Source organism: Hyaena hyaena, unplaced genomic scaffold (genome assembly GCF_003009895.1).
Source record: "Hyaena hyaena isolate Hyena2069 unplaced genomic scaffold, ASM300989v1 scaffold_112, whole genome shotgun sequence".
NCBI lineage: Eukaryota > Metazoa > Chordata > Mammalia > Carnivora > Hyaenidae > Hyaena > Hyaena hyaena.
Genome location: NW_024080744.1, coordinates 2973768 through 2990870, shown reverse-complemented (window position 1 = coordinate 2990870; position 17103 = coordinate 2973768). Strand labels below are relative to the sequence as shown.

Below are 17103 nucleotides of genomic sequence, written 5' to 3'. Positions count from 1 at the left end.
ATCTGAATCTATATTTTACACTTCCCTCCTCAAGAAACATTTACAAATATTTCTCGGCTTACGATGGGGTTATATCTCAACAAACCCATTATAAGATGGAAATATTACAATTCAAAAATGCATTTAATACACCTAACCTATTGAACATTTTAGCTTAGCCAATTTAAATGTGTGCAGAACACTTAACATTAGCCTACAGTTCGGCAAAATCCTCTACCACAAAACCTATTTTATAATAAAGTACTGACTATCTCCTATAATATACTGAATACTGTACTGAAGGAGAAAAGCAGAATGGCTGTATGGGTACAGAGTGGCTGTGAGTGCATGGGTTGTTGACCCTCCTGATAGCGTGGCTGACCGGGTGCCGTGGCTCGCTGCATCGCCCAGCATCATGAGCGAGAGGCTCACATCATATAACCACTAGTCCAGGAGAAGATCACCACTTAAGATCCGAAGTATAGTTCCTACTGAGTGCGTATCGCTTTCACACCATCGTAAATCAGGACTGTCTATAACAAAGACCGGGGTAACCACAGACCGCTCCTGTGCTCCTCCTACACTAGTCACACTCTTTTCGTTTTGAGGGAGTTAAGGCAACTCCCTATTTAGATGGAGCTAAATAATTTGAAAGTTTAAGAGGCCATGTTGCAGAAAAAGATGGAAGGTGAGGTGCCTGGCTCTGAGAGAACTCCAGGGGAAAGAAAGAATGCAGATGCTAATTGAGCTCTGCTCAGTAATGTGTAATGTAACATGTTTCTCTGGCCCCTTGTGAAAGCGGAGTAAAAAGCTATATCACAAATGCTTTGTAACACTGTGTCTGCTTTGAGGCATCAAGAGAATGGTGGAGCCCACCGTCAGAGGTGGGCAAGTCCATGGTGAGGAGATGTCCACAGAGTGACATGAGTCACAGTAAAAGCACAAGGAAAAGTGGTTGCTAAGAGACCAAGAGGGAGGAACTAATTTAAAGCAGTAGGTGAAACTCACCCTCAAGGGTTAGGAATTGTTTACATTTGTAACAGACTCCCAAAGTACAAAGCAATACATGCTTCAAAGCCAAATTTTGCATTTATGGGGCGCCTGCATTTACGGGGCGCCTGGGTAGCTGGGTCTGTTAAGTGTCAGCTCAGGTCATGATCTCACAGTTTGTGGGTTCAAGCCCCTCGTCTGGGCTCTGTGCTGACAGCGCAGAGCCTGGAGTCTGCTTCCGATTCTTTGTCTTTCTCTCCCTCTGCCCCTCCTCTGCTTGCACTGTCTCTCAAAATTGAGTAAATGTTAAAAAAAAAAAAAGGATATTCTCATGTAGTACTCTTAAATATTAAAAATGATTAGAATTCACTCGTTTGGCCTTTAGAACTTGATAGGTCTACAGCTCCCAGTGCTGATGTGTGGATGCAGCTTTGTTTCTGCTTCCCTGCACTCACCGGTAAGTGGTTTCTGGAAGGAGGTCTTTGATAACATGGGTGGTGGTATTGCCCACGGTGATGCTAGTGTCTCCGAGATCAATATTGTAAGCGAGGATTTCAGATCCATTATTGCACGGCTCTTCCCAGTTCAGTACAAGGCACACAGAAGGTGAATTGGGGTAGGCATTGAGGGTCTCCTCCTCCAGGACACAGAGAGTGGAGACAGGGTCAGGGGCAGATGCCGGTGTCTGGCAAAGGACAAGCTCACTATACGGTCCTGCTCCAGCTTGATTGACAGCCTAAAAAGACAAGAGCAAGACAAAGTCCGCATTACCTCACTGTAAATTCTGGAGCCTCTGGGTCAGGTGCTGTTACAGAAATCTCATGTAGTAGACAATTTACTTCTAGAAACACGGGTAAAACGAAGTATCAGAAAACATTCACTTTAATGACTGCTTTCCAAAAAAGGGGAATGACACCTTTTTGAAATTAATAAAACAGAAGATACTATCACCATTGTCACCTTTCATGAAACATAATTTTAAAATAATACTTTGTATTTGCACAGTGCACATCAGGCTATACAGTATCTGTGGCATCCTCACAATAACTGTGTGAGGTGGACACTAAATGGCAAGTAGTCTTCTACTGTCTTCCATGTGAATGAGAAACTCCCATCCACGGCCACCCTGACTTTATCACCTACTAGTCTCCCCCTCACTTGCTCTGCTCTTTGCTGTTCCACGGGGACACCAAGTCTGCTCCCACCTCAGGGCCTTTGCAACTTGCTGCCCCTTCTGTCCAGGAACCTTTTTCCCTGGACATCTGCACAGCTTGCTCAGTCAGCTTCGCATCTTTTCTCAAGTGCTGCCTTGTAGTGAGCCCTCTCTGAACACCATGTTTAAATCTGTGGTCACCTTAAGCCACCACCCCTACCCACTATGAACTTCCTCATTCCCTATTTCCCTTCTTGGCTTTATTTGTCATCACAACATTTATCAGCACCATGAGAATGTAAGTTCCGTAAGAGTAGAGTTGTCTGTTTAGCTCACTGTGGTATCCCCCAGTAGCTAGAACAGTATCTGGATATGGAATATGTGCTCAATAAATGTTATTAAACTGACCTATCTTTCCCTATAAAAACATTTAGCAGCCTCCTTACAAAAGTGAATGTACTCTAGGGGTACCTGGGGGGCTCAGTCAGTTTAGTGTCTGACTTCAGCCCAGGTCACGATCTCACAGTTTGTGAGTTGGAGCCCCACATCAGGCTCTGTGCTGACAGCTCAGAGCTTGGAGCCTGTTTCAGATTCTGTGTCTCCCTCTCTCTCTGCCCGTCCCCCACTCAAGCTCTGTCTCTCTCTCTCTCTCTCTCTCTCTCTCTCAAAAATAATAAAATAAACATTAAAAAAAAGTGAACGTACTCTAAAATTTAGTTCTCATTTAATTCATAGGAGAGTTTAGAACAAATTACGGAACTAAACAAAAGTAGTCTGAGCTCTTAAATCAAAGGTTCAAAACCAAAGTTACAACACTTATGTATTACTGTTAATCTCAAAGAAGTTCAGAGCATTCATTTGCTAACAAATCACTTTTGAAACTCTACCATAATAGTTTCTCATATCTACTCCCATTTCATGAAAATACTTCACCTCTCTTTTTGGTAAAATTTTAACATCATGGTTTACTTTAAGAGTGTATATTTAGAGATTTTATTTTTTTAATGCAAATTTATCATCAGGGTGGAAAAGTAAGACATCATGGAGCTCAATACTTGTATCAACCATGTAACGGAAGGAAAAGACATGGCTTTTAGAGTTGGAGCTTAGTTCAAGTCTTGATTCCATTATTTACCAAGTGTGCAGTCAGTAGGCATGCATACACATATCTATGTATGTTGTGGGGTCTTAGGCAATTAGTATCTTCCGAGCCTGTTTCCGGAGATGGAAAACGGGGACAGCAACATGCAATTCGCAGGATCATTGAAAAGATAATTTGGGTAACATGGAAAATCCTGGTCAATAGCCAGTGCTTCCCTTCTGGGGAAGACCAGAACAAAACAGCATTTTCTTTAGTATTAAAAAAAAATTTTTTTAAATGTTGAACTAATTTTAGACTCATAGAAAAGTTGCAAAAAATAGTACGAAGAAATGTCTGTATCTCTCTCACCTTGCATTCCCTAATATTAACACTTTATATAACTAGAGAACAATCAAAACTACAAGAGAAATATTGACACAGTACTATTAACTACATACAGATCTGATTCAAACCTTATTAATTTCTCCAGTAATATTCTTTTTCTATTCCAGGATCCCACTCTGGATTCCATTTTCTTTTACTACCTTCGTTTCATAGGAAATGCTTTCTTGATTTATACTACTTATTATTATCAGTTTTCAAAAAAAACCGAACAATTTAGAAGATCTCTCTCTCTCTATTTAGAAGCAGGAGGAGGGGGAGAGAGAGAGAGAGAGAGAGAGTGAGAGAGAGAGAGAGAGCACAAGTGCTCATGGGTCTCGATCTTGTAAACCCTGAGATCATGACCTGAGCTGAAATCAAGAGCCGGACACTTAACTGACTGAGCTACCTAGGAGCCTCTCAGAAGAATCTTTAATTAAAACAATAAAAGCATGTCTATAATACGCAGTATGCCTTATGTGAACAGAACTAAACAGAACTATTTTGGTGCTTGTTAATTAAAATACCCTTAAGGAAGCATATGAAAGTTCCAAAGTTTTTGAGCAAACCAAGAAATGTTTTACCCAATTCTTATAAAATACAGTTATAGGTATTACAATGGTTTAATTTTTAAGATGCCAAACATTCAAAAGACTATTTATCTGACTTTGCAGTATGTTAAATGAAATTAATTCATGAAAATAATTCATAGTTGGTCCATATGTGTCAAGTAAGTCAATATAGATTGAGGAGACCCCTTTCTTGACAATACGGTACTTCTTTTGCATAGTGATGGGGGGTCTTGAAGGAACTTTCCCCTTCATAGAGTCTGATTCATTTTATGACAAACAAGTATGGACATCTGAAAATATTTTCTACTCCTTACTTTCAAAACAGGGAGACAAGATTCTTATACAGGCTCTATTCCTAGTCTATTCAATGTACGTTTTAAAATGCCATTTGGGGGAGTCAGTGCTAAGTGACAACATATACTCTGAAGGGGAAAAAAGAACAGTGTTTTAAGGAGAGACCAAAACTCAAAAAGCATAGTGAATTTTTTTCCTGTGGTGGCAGACAGTTCTTTATTTATATCCTGTCTTGTTCCAAAAACAGGAGTGTAGCACATATTTTATAACCTTTTCCCAATGACTCAGCACTGCTATTATAAAGATCAGATAATGTGCCATGACCCTGACTCACTGACGAAGAGTTAATTATGTCCCAGGTGCTCCATTCAAGAAGGAAGGAAAGTGTATAACAAAAGAGTTTAATCAGCATGTTTATGACAAAGCAGGCTTCAGAATTTAACAGAAAAGCTTCAGTTGATCTGGAAAATTAATTTATGAAGGGAGTATTTTCTCCAAAGAGGTCAGATACACTGATAGGCTGCTGGACTTGTAATTAGCAGTTTGATTCATGACTTAAATCAGGTGGAAACCTAAATCTGGCATCTTTGTTTTATCTATTTAAATCTAAACGTGTGTGAAGACAGAATTCTCCAAGGTCAAGAACCACATCTGACTAATCTTTGTATCTCTCCTCTTGATCACCCTGATCACCCTTTGATTCTGGCACAAAGCGGTGCTCAAAAAAATGGTACTAAACAAATGGAAAGAAATGGACAAAGAACCCTGTTTTCTAAGGACAATCAAGGCTTTACAGAGGGGGGGAGATAATCACTCATCCAAGTCAATAAAATAAAAGTAAACTCATGACTACTGTCATTTTTAGGGGTAAGGATAAGGCTTGATGTTATTCTATTTGGATTCCCAAGCGGAAGCTTACAGCTAATCAGCCTTGTTAACGGTCACTGAGAAGTGGGAATTGAATCCTGTAATCTAATGCAGACTAGTTCAAATCACTCTAATGTTTGTTTCTGGCTCCATTTAACAACTGGCATATACATCTTGTGTCTTTTTCCAGTCTTAAGTGCCTTTCCCACTGAAACACGCATCTCAGGGGAATTCACACAGAAGGAACCTTCCCTAAAGAGCTGTGACACCTTTGCCCTGGACTTGGTCATTTATTCAGGGAGTTCACAGGCAGGACACAAGGGTGGAGAAAAAGGAGAGTGGTGCAGAATTGGATTTGGTTCTTCTGCTGCAGGACATCCCAGAGAAGTAGAAATTAATTATAAGACCAAAACAATTCAATTTATTTTTATTTAAAAGGACTCTTCATTCCATATCATCCGTCTTGACAACCTCCATCACAAGCCTTTGGGTAAGTGCCCCAGAATCCTTCATGGAACACCAGTGTCTATGAGTAACATCGGAGTCATGTCAACCTACCTGTAGTCTACAGCAATATTGTGCGGCGGGCAACAGATCCCTTATCTCAAAGCCGGTGTCTGTCCCGTGATAAATGAGTTCTAAGGATTCTTCATCTTCTCCCCATTCCAACCTGTACTCTGAGATGTCGGCACCAGAGCTTTCCGGACTCTGGAAAGCAGAGATTTCAGTCGTTACTTTCATTAAGAAGAAAATCCCATGATGATTGTGCTCAACTAACTAATCTGGGAAACAGGGCAACACACCCTTGAGTATTTCAAATACACACAAAAGGAAGGCATGACAGAGGTACTCGATTTCCTCTTGGATCTAACCAGTGGTAACATTTCCACAACTCTAAATGATAGAAGCAAGCGCCAAGAGAGATTAATGTGTAAAATCACCTACATGTGATTTATAGCTTTGTAGCTTCCTTGTAACTTGCACTTGGGGGCAGATAAAGTTCAAGAAAGAGAAATCAATGCAGAACACATGCCTGACTTACCTCCCAACTCACTAGGACACACCCATCGGGTGTAAAAGAAATACAAGGTGCTTTGCACTGTCCAGGAGGCCCTGCAGCAGTGGTAATTTCTGAGACATCAGAATAGGGGCCATACTGAAAGAGAAGCACACACACACGCCTGTATGTATAGTGTGAACACACACATCTGGGCATACATGAGCTTATAAGCAATCAGGGCTAGACTAACATTATCATCAGTACAATTGATTAAAAAATAGTACCTCATGGTTTCCACGTTCCATTGAATGCGTATAAGGTTTTTCCTACATACATTCTGAGGGGTAAATGTCTATCAGATATGTATACTCTTTTCATTCAAAAGGATCAGAAAGTTGGCTTACCACATATTTTCCCTTTACTGCGACATCAGGCACAAAAAACACGCTGATGTTTGACACAACACAACACAGCATTCTGTTTCAACATCTCTCCCAGGAGAGCAAAGAAAACTAAGTCAGATGTACACTGCAGCTTAATTTTTGGCACACAAAGATCTACTAGAAATCGGTGGTGATCAAATTCTGGGTATTTCTTCTAGTTACTGGTATTTCCTATTTTGAAAACGAATGCTTCTGTTAGCATCTTCCCAGCGTGACGTCCCCTCTCAGCTATCTGCACTCCTCCTTCCTTCACGCTGTCTTCAGTGACCATATGATTCAGAGCTACCACCATTTTGAGAGAACCATAATCACCCATTTTAGTAGAGGAATTTGTGATACTACAAACAGTCGGGGCGAAGAATACAGTAATTTCCAGACTAATGAAGTATAGGACTATGTTTTTCCAAAATGGGGAAAAAAGATTAAAAAAAAACCCTACAAAAAACCCCAACAACCTAAAAGTCTCTCAGCTTTTCTAAGACAACTTACAAATAAGCCCCAGTGGGTGGGGGTGGGGTTGATGGGAGAGAAGCTTCCTGGAATGTACCTCAGAAGTTGAATACAGTCAGATATATGGTTAACCTTTTTTTTAATGTTTATTTTATTTTTGAGAGAAAGAGATAGGGAGGGAGGGAGGGAGGGAGGGAGGGGCGGTGAGAGACAGAGAAGGAGGCACAGAATCAGAAGCAGGCTCCAGGTTCTGAGCTGCCAGCACAGAGCCTGACGCGGGGCTTGAACTCATGAACCACGAGATCGTGACCCGAGCCAAAAGCGGACACTTAACTGGCTGACTGAGCCACTCAGGCACCCCTGGTTAACTTTCAATATAACAGGAATAAATTAAGGCCGATGATATTTTTAGATGATAAATTAGTGAAAGATGACAGAAAGTAAAACTCAGAGCAATAGAGTGCCACATTTATCTTGGTTATGGCAGAGATGCCCAGAAAAGCTCACAGGGAAAAAAGCAAAAACATCAGTAAAACATTTTCTGCGGCAACTGTGGTCATCACCTTCCATGCACTTTTTAGTTATGTAAGTTCAGGTGCATTAGCTTTCTTATCTTTTCATGAAAACATTTTATTGCTTAGTTCCACGCTGGTCTTTTTCTTTCTTTCTTTCTTTCTTTTTTAAATTTAGATAGTTGTGCTGTTTCTGAATTTCTTTCCTAACTGGGATTAGAAGGAATCCATCTCCCGCTAAAGGTTTGAAAGCAGGTGCTTTCACAGCCAGTGTGGCTAACGGGAAATGGACTGGAGACCACATGTTCCCGTGCCTGGCTCGCGCAGGGCAACTGAGAGGAGAGAAAATTACCGCCAATCTCATGCTGCTGTCAGTTGTGCTTTCCTATTTTTAAAAATCCCATTAATGAATTATATCTACTTATTTGCATGGAACTCATCTGCACAAATCACAAGTACACCTGGGCGGGGAGGGTCGGGGAGTTGGGTGTAGCAGCAGCCCGCACCAGAAAGCACCAGAAAGCCAGCTTCTGGTTACCTTGTTCTCATCATGAATCCCACCGCCCAAAACCCACATCACCCTGAGATTTAAAATACGGGTATAATCCAGACACCGACTTTCAATCTATGATGGGCCGAGAAGAGTTCTCCAGTCTTCATTTGAAACAAAACAAAAACAAGAAGCTGGCCCCGTGGGCTTCTACCCCACTCCAGTTCTAAACTGGACCTAAGATACTGCTGGGTAATTTAGACAATATGGTAAAGGAGTTAATATGAAGCCCTGATTTCCCATAACTCATTAATACGGTCAATGAGGAAGACAGAAATTATTTTGAAAACAACCCAAAACAGCTAAAGGGCGCTGTTCCCTTTAACCTTGAACTCTTTTTTAATAGAATGCTGTGAAGACAGAAATTTCCAATGCTGGGTCAGTATGAAGTCGGAATAATGTATCGACTCCGAAGTGAGATTTCACCTACACTTCTTTAATGGCTGTCAAGGCTGGACAGATATGCTGGGGAGTTTCAGGGTGGTGGATACGCAAGTGTTAGCACCTCGGTATTTTGATTATGGTGTACGCGCCTGTACTCACCCCTCCATCATTCAGAGCCCTCACCCGGAAACGATACACGGTGCCGGGCAGCAGGTTGCCCACGGTGCACTCGAGCTCTGGCCCATGGTACACCTCCGAAGCGACATCCTCGGGTTCTGTCATCTCCACGCTGTACTCCGAGACCTCACAGCCACTTTCTGAGGCAGGAACATCTGGGAAGGGAGAATGCTTGTCATCTTAGAACAGTTTTGTGCTTCCAGTTGACCGACACACACCCGGTTTTCCACAAGGTTTGTAAAATCATGTGGGTGGCCGGTCCTCAGTATCTCTCCTACAAAAAAGGAGCCCTCCCCACCCCCGAAAAGAAAAGCGACGTGGGAGAAAAAGTTTGTGAATGATGTTATCGATACTTTCCAAAGTACATCTACGTACAGTCAATTACATTAATAAAATAACTTGAAAACTATAGAACCATTAGGCAAATGTCTACACTGTAAGGCAGAGAAGAAACAGAGGGAAGGAAATCTCTTTAACTTAAAACCACAGGTCACGTTAAATCAAGGTAAATGACCCAAGGCTGGCACGATATCTTATTACATTGTAGACACGAGTCGTGGCAAAAGAGGGCCTGACGGAGTCCTGCAGGCCTATATTTGCAATTTTACATGCTGTAAACTGCTGATACAGCAGGAGATGCTTGTAGAGCTCGAACGCATACTGCAAAGTGCCAGGGCCCACATGTGACAAGGACGAGGAGAATCAGATAGGACCTTACGAATCACTTCTCGCCTTAACCTCTAAAGTGCACACACTTCACTTTTATGAATTCCCAGAAAAGACTGGCTGCTTTGAAAGATTTTCGAGGCAGGTGCCCTCCGAAGGACGGAGGACGGCCAGCATGTACAGCGCCCTCAGGAATAAGAGGAAGAGCAGCAGCGTGTGGGAGAACACAAACCCAAGCCAACACACATCAAACAGGAAATGGGCATTGTCAACAGGAAAGACGATGGTTTTGTAGCAGACTGCCAACTGAATCACAAAGCAAGAAATCTCAAATTCCATCTCCAGTTGTCCCAACTGTCAATGTCAACGAGAAGATTTGTTCACTCACCCCACTCTAAGTGGACTTCTTTGTGCTTTGGTCTACCCAAAACCCTCGGTGGTCGACACTGACCTGGTGCAATGCTTAGTGTGCGAGCAGGGAGACTTTCAGAGCACTGCAGGAGAAACATCGGAGAGAACCGTCTCTTAGTTACAATGAATTCACTAGACCTCTACATCCCAGGCAGATTCTCCCTGTAACTGAACACGCTACAGAAAGGAGGGTTACACGGTGGATGTGTACACATGATTTCTGTGCAACAAGGTATTCTCTTTTGTGCATGCGTCGAGTGAGAACATACACTGCATGTGGCACTGGTAAAAATGCTTATTTTTGAAGTCAGATTCGTAGACATGGGTTGTGTATTCTAAGCACACGATTGCTTTCCTTTAAACCAAAATTAGAGATCCATCATGTGGACAGAAGAGAACGCAAAACAACAGCTGGATGACACTTTTAAATGGTGCTATAAATGGCGAAACCATCCACATACGGAGGAGAAGAGCAAATAAATTCAATATTAATCAACTGAGTCTGACATGAACCAGCAGGTTCTTTTAATGCTAAAATAAGTGGGCCTTCTTTTAGGATGTGGTTGTGCAAGGCTGGGGATGTGGAGGTCGACTGTCTGCAACGGGAGAAAACAAGGCACCCTAACGGCAAGTCTTCTTGTGAAAAATAAACTCGGCACAGGGTTATAAGCTACCATCTCTCAGTCTCAGTCTCTCTCTCACTATGAATGGTCTCAAACCATGATGTTAAAAACCCCTAAAATGAAAATGGCTTTTTACTATCTTGCCTTTCATTCATTCTCTGAATGCACGTTACAGCCATTTATATCTGATTTCTAGAGCACTCCCTGTCTATTTCCAAGATTATTTTAAGCCTATGAGAACCCTGTATGGTTAAGACCAAGGCTCTTGACATGTTAGCCGGTCTAAGGTCAAATAAAGAGCAGAGAACAAGGGATGTGCAGCTGCTACAGTTGTGTAAGTTGGGCACTGCACAACTGCAATGGTGTCTGTCATTCAGCTCGGTCATCATAGATTTATATGGCTTTTCCAGCAGATGGCAGTAAAGCATCCTGGGGGAAGGTGTCTCTCCTAGTCTCACAGAACCGCCAGATTTGGAAACAGCAGAGCTGTACAGAAGGTTGTATCTTTTTGACTCTAAACTGTACACTTTCCTATCATTGCAATAACTCAGGTTCTTCTTATTTAGCTAATATGAATTCCAGACAACACTCAATTTTCAAGTGTCACGTGTGATCATGCCAAAGTCTTCCGAGAAATAACTAAGTGACAAATGTGCCTGACAATCCCACAGTTTAGCTGAGAATCATGTGGGCCTATCTTTGATGTCCTCTAAAGCACAATTTGAAAACACAATCGCTTTCATTTCCTGATGTGACCTCACAGGAGGCTGCGCTATGGCGATACATCTTAAGAGAGTAATTTTATTCTGATGCTACAGATTGGTTGTCTGAATCTGACCCGGGAGGCTCGCCGTTATGCCACAACGAAACCAACCTGACTGTGTCCACCAGTGCTGATGCAGCAGGCTCGGAGCTTGTACAAAGTGCCTGGTTTCAAGTGGGTGAAAGTGTATTCTGTGGCCGATCCGCTGTATGCCACTTCCCACTGGCTCGCTGTAAAACAAGACTTGTGGATGAGTTTGTGCCTTTTGTAAAAATGTAATAGTAGCAACCATTCCTGAGGAGGAAAAGCTCTCAGCGGTTTCCACGAACACTAGCATCTCCTATTATTATTATTATTATTATTACTTTTTGATAGCCAAGGGCCTTCTTTCCCTACCTTTCACAAAGTTAAATATATAAAATAATATGGAATCATTTTTAATACTTAGTCCTGCAGGCTAGACTACTTATACTGCCATTATTACACTTGCTGACTATGGGGTTCAGATGTCGGAGACCACACAAAACCTGTTGTTGGCAGGGGGATGGGGGCCAAACGGAGACAGAGCACGGGGTCAAGCAAGCTGTGAGACGGCTGTGGCGAGAGAAGGCCACGGGGGCCCACTGGGTAGGGGAAGGCTGCTCAGCCAGGAGGCTCCTGGTCGGTCGGGCACATGCGCAAGAGTCCCTCCTGCTCTCCCGTGCCTGGAGGTCACAGGGAGTGAAACCTCCCCATTACCCCCAGAGTCCTCTGAAGCCTGCTATCTTCATGGAACTCACGAAGAGACAAAAATGGCTGGGAGGGTGACGAATTAAAGATGAAGCTCTCAGGGTGACCTAGTTATCTGACCACTTCTCAGGATTAAAGAAAGCGAGCAGTGCCGCTGGAATGGTCTGACTGCCGGGTGAGGCTGATGCCACCAGGGACAGAGCATCGGGGGCCCGCTTCCTCAGCCGCCCGCCTCACAAATCTGGGCTGCGGGAGGCTTCCTTCCTCCGTGTCACTCTCGCTGTAGAGCCATACGTCCAGGAGACTATTTCACAAAGGCCTTTTCTCCATTCAGTTGTTTCTAGGAAGTATTTGTACCCTATTTTATCCCATTACCTGAAACATTTTACTAAAGTCACTTCACTAAAGTAAGTTTCCCTCAGCCACTTATTGGGACAGATTTACAATGAAGCCACAGGTACCAGGGGTGTGTGTGTGTGTGTGTGTGTGTGTGTGTGTGTGTATTAAAAAGCATTATTGTGACATCGCTGGTTAGAAACCTGAGAAGAGGCACACGGGAACAGAGACGACTGAAAAGATTCCATTAATCACCCACTTTATGTGCTGTCAGAGCTGTTAACTTTACGTAGAGAACAGCATCTATTCTGACTTGATGCCAGTGGTCAAGAGAGTCACGGAAAAGGAAAACACACTTTCACAAGGAGCCACGGCACACACCTGACTTCCCTCTTCAGTGGGGTTTTTAATGTAAAAAACGAAATCAAATTTTTAGCTCAGAATAGGACTTTATGATAAGAACAGCTGCGCCCACCTCAAAGCATTCTTAGGTTGTTAGTTTAAAATAGAAGCCGACCGACGCGGAAACCAAAGAGCTGCAGGCGGCCGCCGTGGTAGAGGGCAAAAGACCCGCACACACCTGTGTTGCTTATTTGCAAAAGCTACTGCTATGAATGGTTACAGGGATTATCAGAGTGGTGAGAAATTTCATTTTTAAAGTTCTGATGACTATCCGTTTTTTCTACTAAAGCCTAATGAATTTTATTAGAAAAAGATTGAGGAATATTTTTAAAAGCACTACTTAAGGAATCTGATCTTTTACGCTGTACTACTTTAATCCACATAGTGTACAAGTGATGACAATCTGAGATGTCACAAAAATGGAAAGACATTTACTAAACTTGTCATGAAAGTGTGACACTGTCACTCGCTCACGATAATACTATGTTTTGTTTGCCATCGCTGTACGTGGGAATTTGTAGATTACCGAATTCATTTGCTCTCTCCACCTTATCCTTCCTGCTGATTGCTTCTGACACTCTCTCTGCTTATAAGAATTTCCAGAGACAGTGTACCAAGAGAGGGGATGAAAATTTAATTATTCGATTAATTAGGACCTCTGGCTTAAAAAAAAAAGGACATGGAAAATTTAAAAACATGATAAAAACATGCATTTCAAACATACCCTGATCCCTGATCTTGTGTGTACAAGAGAAAACTATAAATATGTGATTAAGGTCTATATGTTGTAAAGGCACTACTATTAGAATTAATGGCTGCCCACTATTACTGTACCGATGGTTATTGTATTAGAAAGTAGGGGTTGCTCCTGTATTTGAGTAAAACAATTTCCCAAAACTTCACCTTCAGAATTTCCGTCAGTAATCTCCAGCAAGTACTTGAGTATTTCTGAACCACCATTATCCTTGGGAGGATCTGGAGAGTAAGCAAATGCCTTATTAGTTATGAAAGGGCATAGATTTTTATTAACAAATATCGTTAGAACAGAAAACATGTCACATTATGCTGCCTTAATTCTGGATTTAAGCAAAAGGTAAAATAATTACTGTCTTATTCTTCAAAAATGAAACAAACAAAATCACTATGAAACCCTGAGTGCTATCAGATTATTCAAAGTTCTTAGGGCTGAAAATGTCAGAGTTATTTAGTAAAACATGAGCAAAAGTCAAACTATGAATTACTTTCTCTAAGAGTTAATAAATCCACTTTGAGAATTCTGAAGACTGCTCTTTAATATTCAATAATTTTTATATAAGATGAAATACATATATTTTAATTTTTTTAATGTTTATTTTTGAGAGACAAGAGTATGAGTGGGGGAAGGGCGGAGAGAAATGGAGACACAGAATCTGAAGCAGGCTCCAGGCTCTGAGCTGTCAGTACAGAGCCCAATGCAGGGCTCGAACCTATAAACTCTGAGATCATGACCTGAATTGAAGTTGGACACTTAGCCAAATGAGCCACCCGGGTGCCCCTATATTTCTTTCATTATTATTTTATTCTTTAGTTCACTTAGATTACCAGTGACCAGATTCTTGTGAGATGGAGAGGGAAGGAAAGAAAAATGCAAAATTTACCGATAAAATAAATAAAACATCACAACATAATAAACATGTTCCATCATGGTTTGCCACTAAGCATACCATATACCCCAGGTGAATCTGATACACAATCGAAACTGTAGATCAATAGAAAAGCACAAAGAGGTGGTCTGAGGAAGGGGTGCTGGCTTATTACCAGAGCCCCGTGAACTGTGGGTATTTATTTACTCCACTGCTAACTCTGTGTCGTGAGAGATTTCTTCTCTGAGCAGCAAAATACCTTGCATTGTAATTTTGCAAGACTATGCAGAAGTTACCTCTACTATCAATTCTGCCACTTCTGTATTTTAGATATAGACTTAGGAACTTTATTGCCCTTCTTTCACTTGGTATTTCCATGAATATATACACATTTCAGTAAGAGATTTAAAACAATAATTAGAAAGTTAAATATTGTAGCATATAGCTAATAAAGTAAACATTTAGTGCTTACAGGACCTTCTAGGATTTTCTGAGAAACAAGCTTCACAATCTAGCAAAAAAGGCACACCAAGATTTTTAGTTTCTCTTAATCACATCCATTCTCCAAGGAAATAGATATCCTAATAATTCTGCCTTAGAATTATTAGGAAACTTGAAACCATTTTGTCTCAATGGTTGATCTCCAATAAAAATAAATAAGGTTTTGTGTTGGGGTGCCTGGGTGGCTCAGTCGGTAAGTATCTGGCTCTTGATCTTGGCTCAGGTCATGATCTCACAGTATATGAATTCCAGCCCTGCATGGGGCTCTGTGCTGACAATGTGGGGCCTGCTTAGGATTCTCTCTCCTTCTCTCTTTCTCTCTCTCTGCTTCTCCCTCACTATTGCTCTCTCTCTAAATAAATAAACTTAAAAAATAATGTTATTTATTTTTTAAAGATATTTATTTTTTTAAAGATTTTATGTTTATGTAATCTCTCTACCCCACACAGGGCTTGAACTTAGAGACCTCTGGGATCAAGAGTCACATGCTCCACTGACTGAGCCAGCCAGGATCCCCTTTAATAATGTCTTACATTCCCCTTATATTACTTGGCTGCCAGGTAAAATCTTATTTTTAATCTCCTTTTTATTATTATTACTATTATTTTTTTTTTTTTGCCTCTCAGGAATCTAATACTATTATGACACATTACTGATAATTATATACATCCTAACAGTTTTACATATAATTGCAAATCTTTATCAACATTCTAATGGCATTCACCTAACTGAAATAACCCATGGTGCAGAGGTGAGCCAGAGTATCCTTCCACCAGACACCCCCAAACACCATATAATGAACTTCAATATGAAACATTCCTCAAGTGGGGTGGGCGCCTGGATGGCTCAGTTGGTTGAACGTCTTATCTCGGCTCAGGTCATGATCTCATAGTTTATGAGTTCGTACCCCCTGTTGGGCTTTGCGGACAGGGCGAAGTCTGCTTCAGATTCTTTGCCTCCCTCTCTCTCTGCCCTCCCCTCACCTCATGGGCACTCTCTTTCAAAAATAAATAAACATTTAAAAAAAGAAAAAGTCCTGAAGTTCAAAACTTCTGGTTACATACAAACAACAACAAAAACGAAAGTTTTCCTAGTTCTTGAACGTTCTGTATGTCAAAATTTACTTATGATGACATACCTAATATTTGAAATTTACTCTCAATATTAATTTTATAAGTCAACTTTTTACATTAAAGATCACTACCCTTGTTAAGGGCAAGCTACTGAAAAATGAATATATATTCAGAGATTACTACATTCAAACCAATAATAAAAGTATAGAAGGCAAAACAACACAGGAAAAATCATTAAGTAAAACGCTCATAAAATGGATAATTCCAGTAGGATTCTCTAGAGGTTTCTCATACAAACAATCCAAATCTGTAAAACCCCCACAAATAATACCTTTTACTTTTTATTTTGGTTTGTCACTATTGAAATTAGTTTTTAGAAACCTATCAAAAAAAAAAGCAATAGCAACAGTAGCAGAACATACCCCATTTGACACTAAAGCCATGAGATGTAACTGGTCCTTTAATGAGGGGTCTCGTGGGGGGTCCGGGCCTGTCAGGACTTGTCGTACACACCAGAACCTCACTTGGACAACTTTTCCCTTCCACGTTAGAAGCAGTCAGCTGTAACACAACCGGCAAAACATTAACATGCTTTACATTCCATGTAATAAAGAAATGGCAATTTTTTTTACCAAGGCAAGATCAAGGCACCTGTAAATTCACACAGAGATTTCCTCTATCTCTCCATCTCAAACAGCCGATTTACAAGTATTTCCTTTATGGGGTGCATATTTTCTGGATAGCTAGCTATTAACAGTTACAAACAAAACAATAAGGTGGGTTTTAGCTAAAGGTATTTTTACCCTTCCAAGAAGACCTAAGACCAGTATGTTACTACATAGTTCTTATTGTTTTGTAGGGAAAATTCTGGGGGAGGGGAAAGCAGGTAAAAACCACCGTACTTATTTGAGAGTAGGGCAATGCCACCTTGTGGAGAAATGCTAGCAGTATACCTACCTGTGTTCTCCTAGCCGGCACCAAACAGCAAGTATTTGTTAAACATCAGAAACTATCGTTTTCCTCAAATAGTCACACACTTCACTTGATGATCTAACAAGTAATTACTGAATGACTACTACATGCCAAGCTACATCACTTGACCTCCAAATTAGAGAAAGAAGAGTAGAATCAGAAGATAAACTTC

The 17103-nt window shown here is 41.1% G+C and overlaps 1 protein-coding gene across 4 annotated transcripts in view; it reads right to left on the bottom strand.

Annotated features, from left to right (window-relative positions):
* The window catches only part of FNDC3B (fibronectin type III domain containing 3B), a 356123-nt gene that overhangs the window by 41872 nt on the left and 297148 nt on the right, over positions 1-17103 (bottom strand). For all 4 annotated transcript variants that reach the window (XM_039236525.1, XM_039236526.1, XM_039236528.1 and 1 more), the window contains exons 15-22: positions 16382-16520; positions 13667-13738; positions 11408-11526; positions 9888-9993; positions 8816-8988; positions 6360-6473; positions 5876-6025; positions 1425-1705 (exon numbers count right to left, since the gene is read on the bottom strand). In XM_039236525.1, coding sequence (XP_039092456.1) covers positions 1425-1705; positions 5876-6025; positions 6360-6473; positions 8816-8988; positions 9888-9993; positions 11408-11526; positions 13667-13738; positions 16382-16520 — 1154 coding nt within the window. The remainder of the gene's footprint in view (positions 1-1424; positions 1706-5875; positions 6026-6359; positions 6474-8815; positions 8989-9887; positions 9994-11407; positions 11527-13666; positions 13739-16381; positions 16521-17103) is intronic.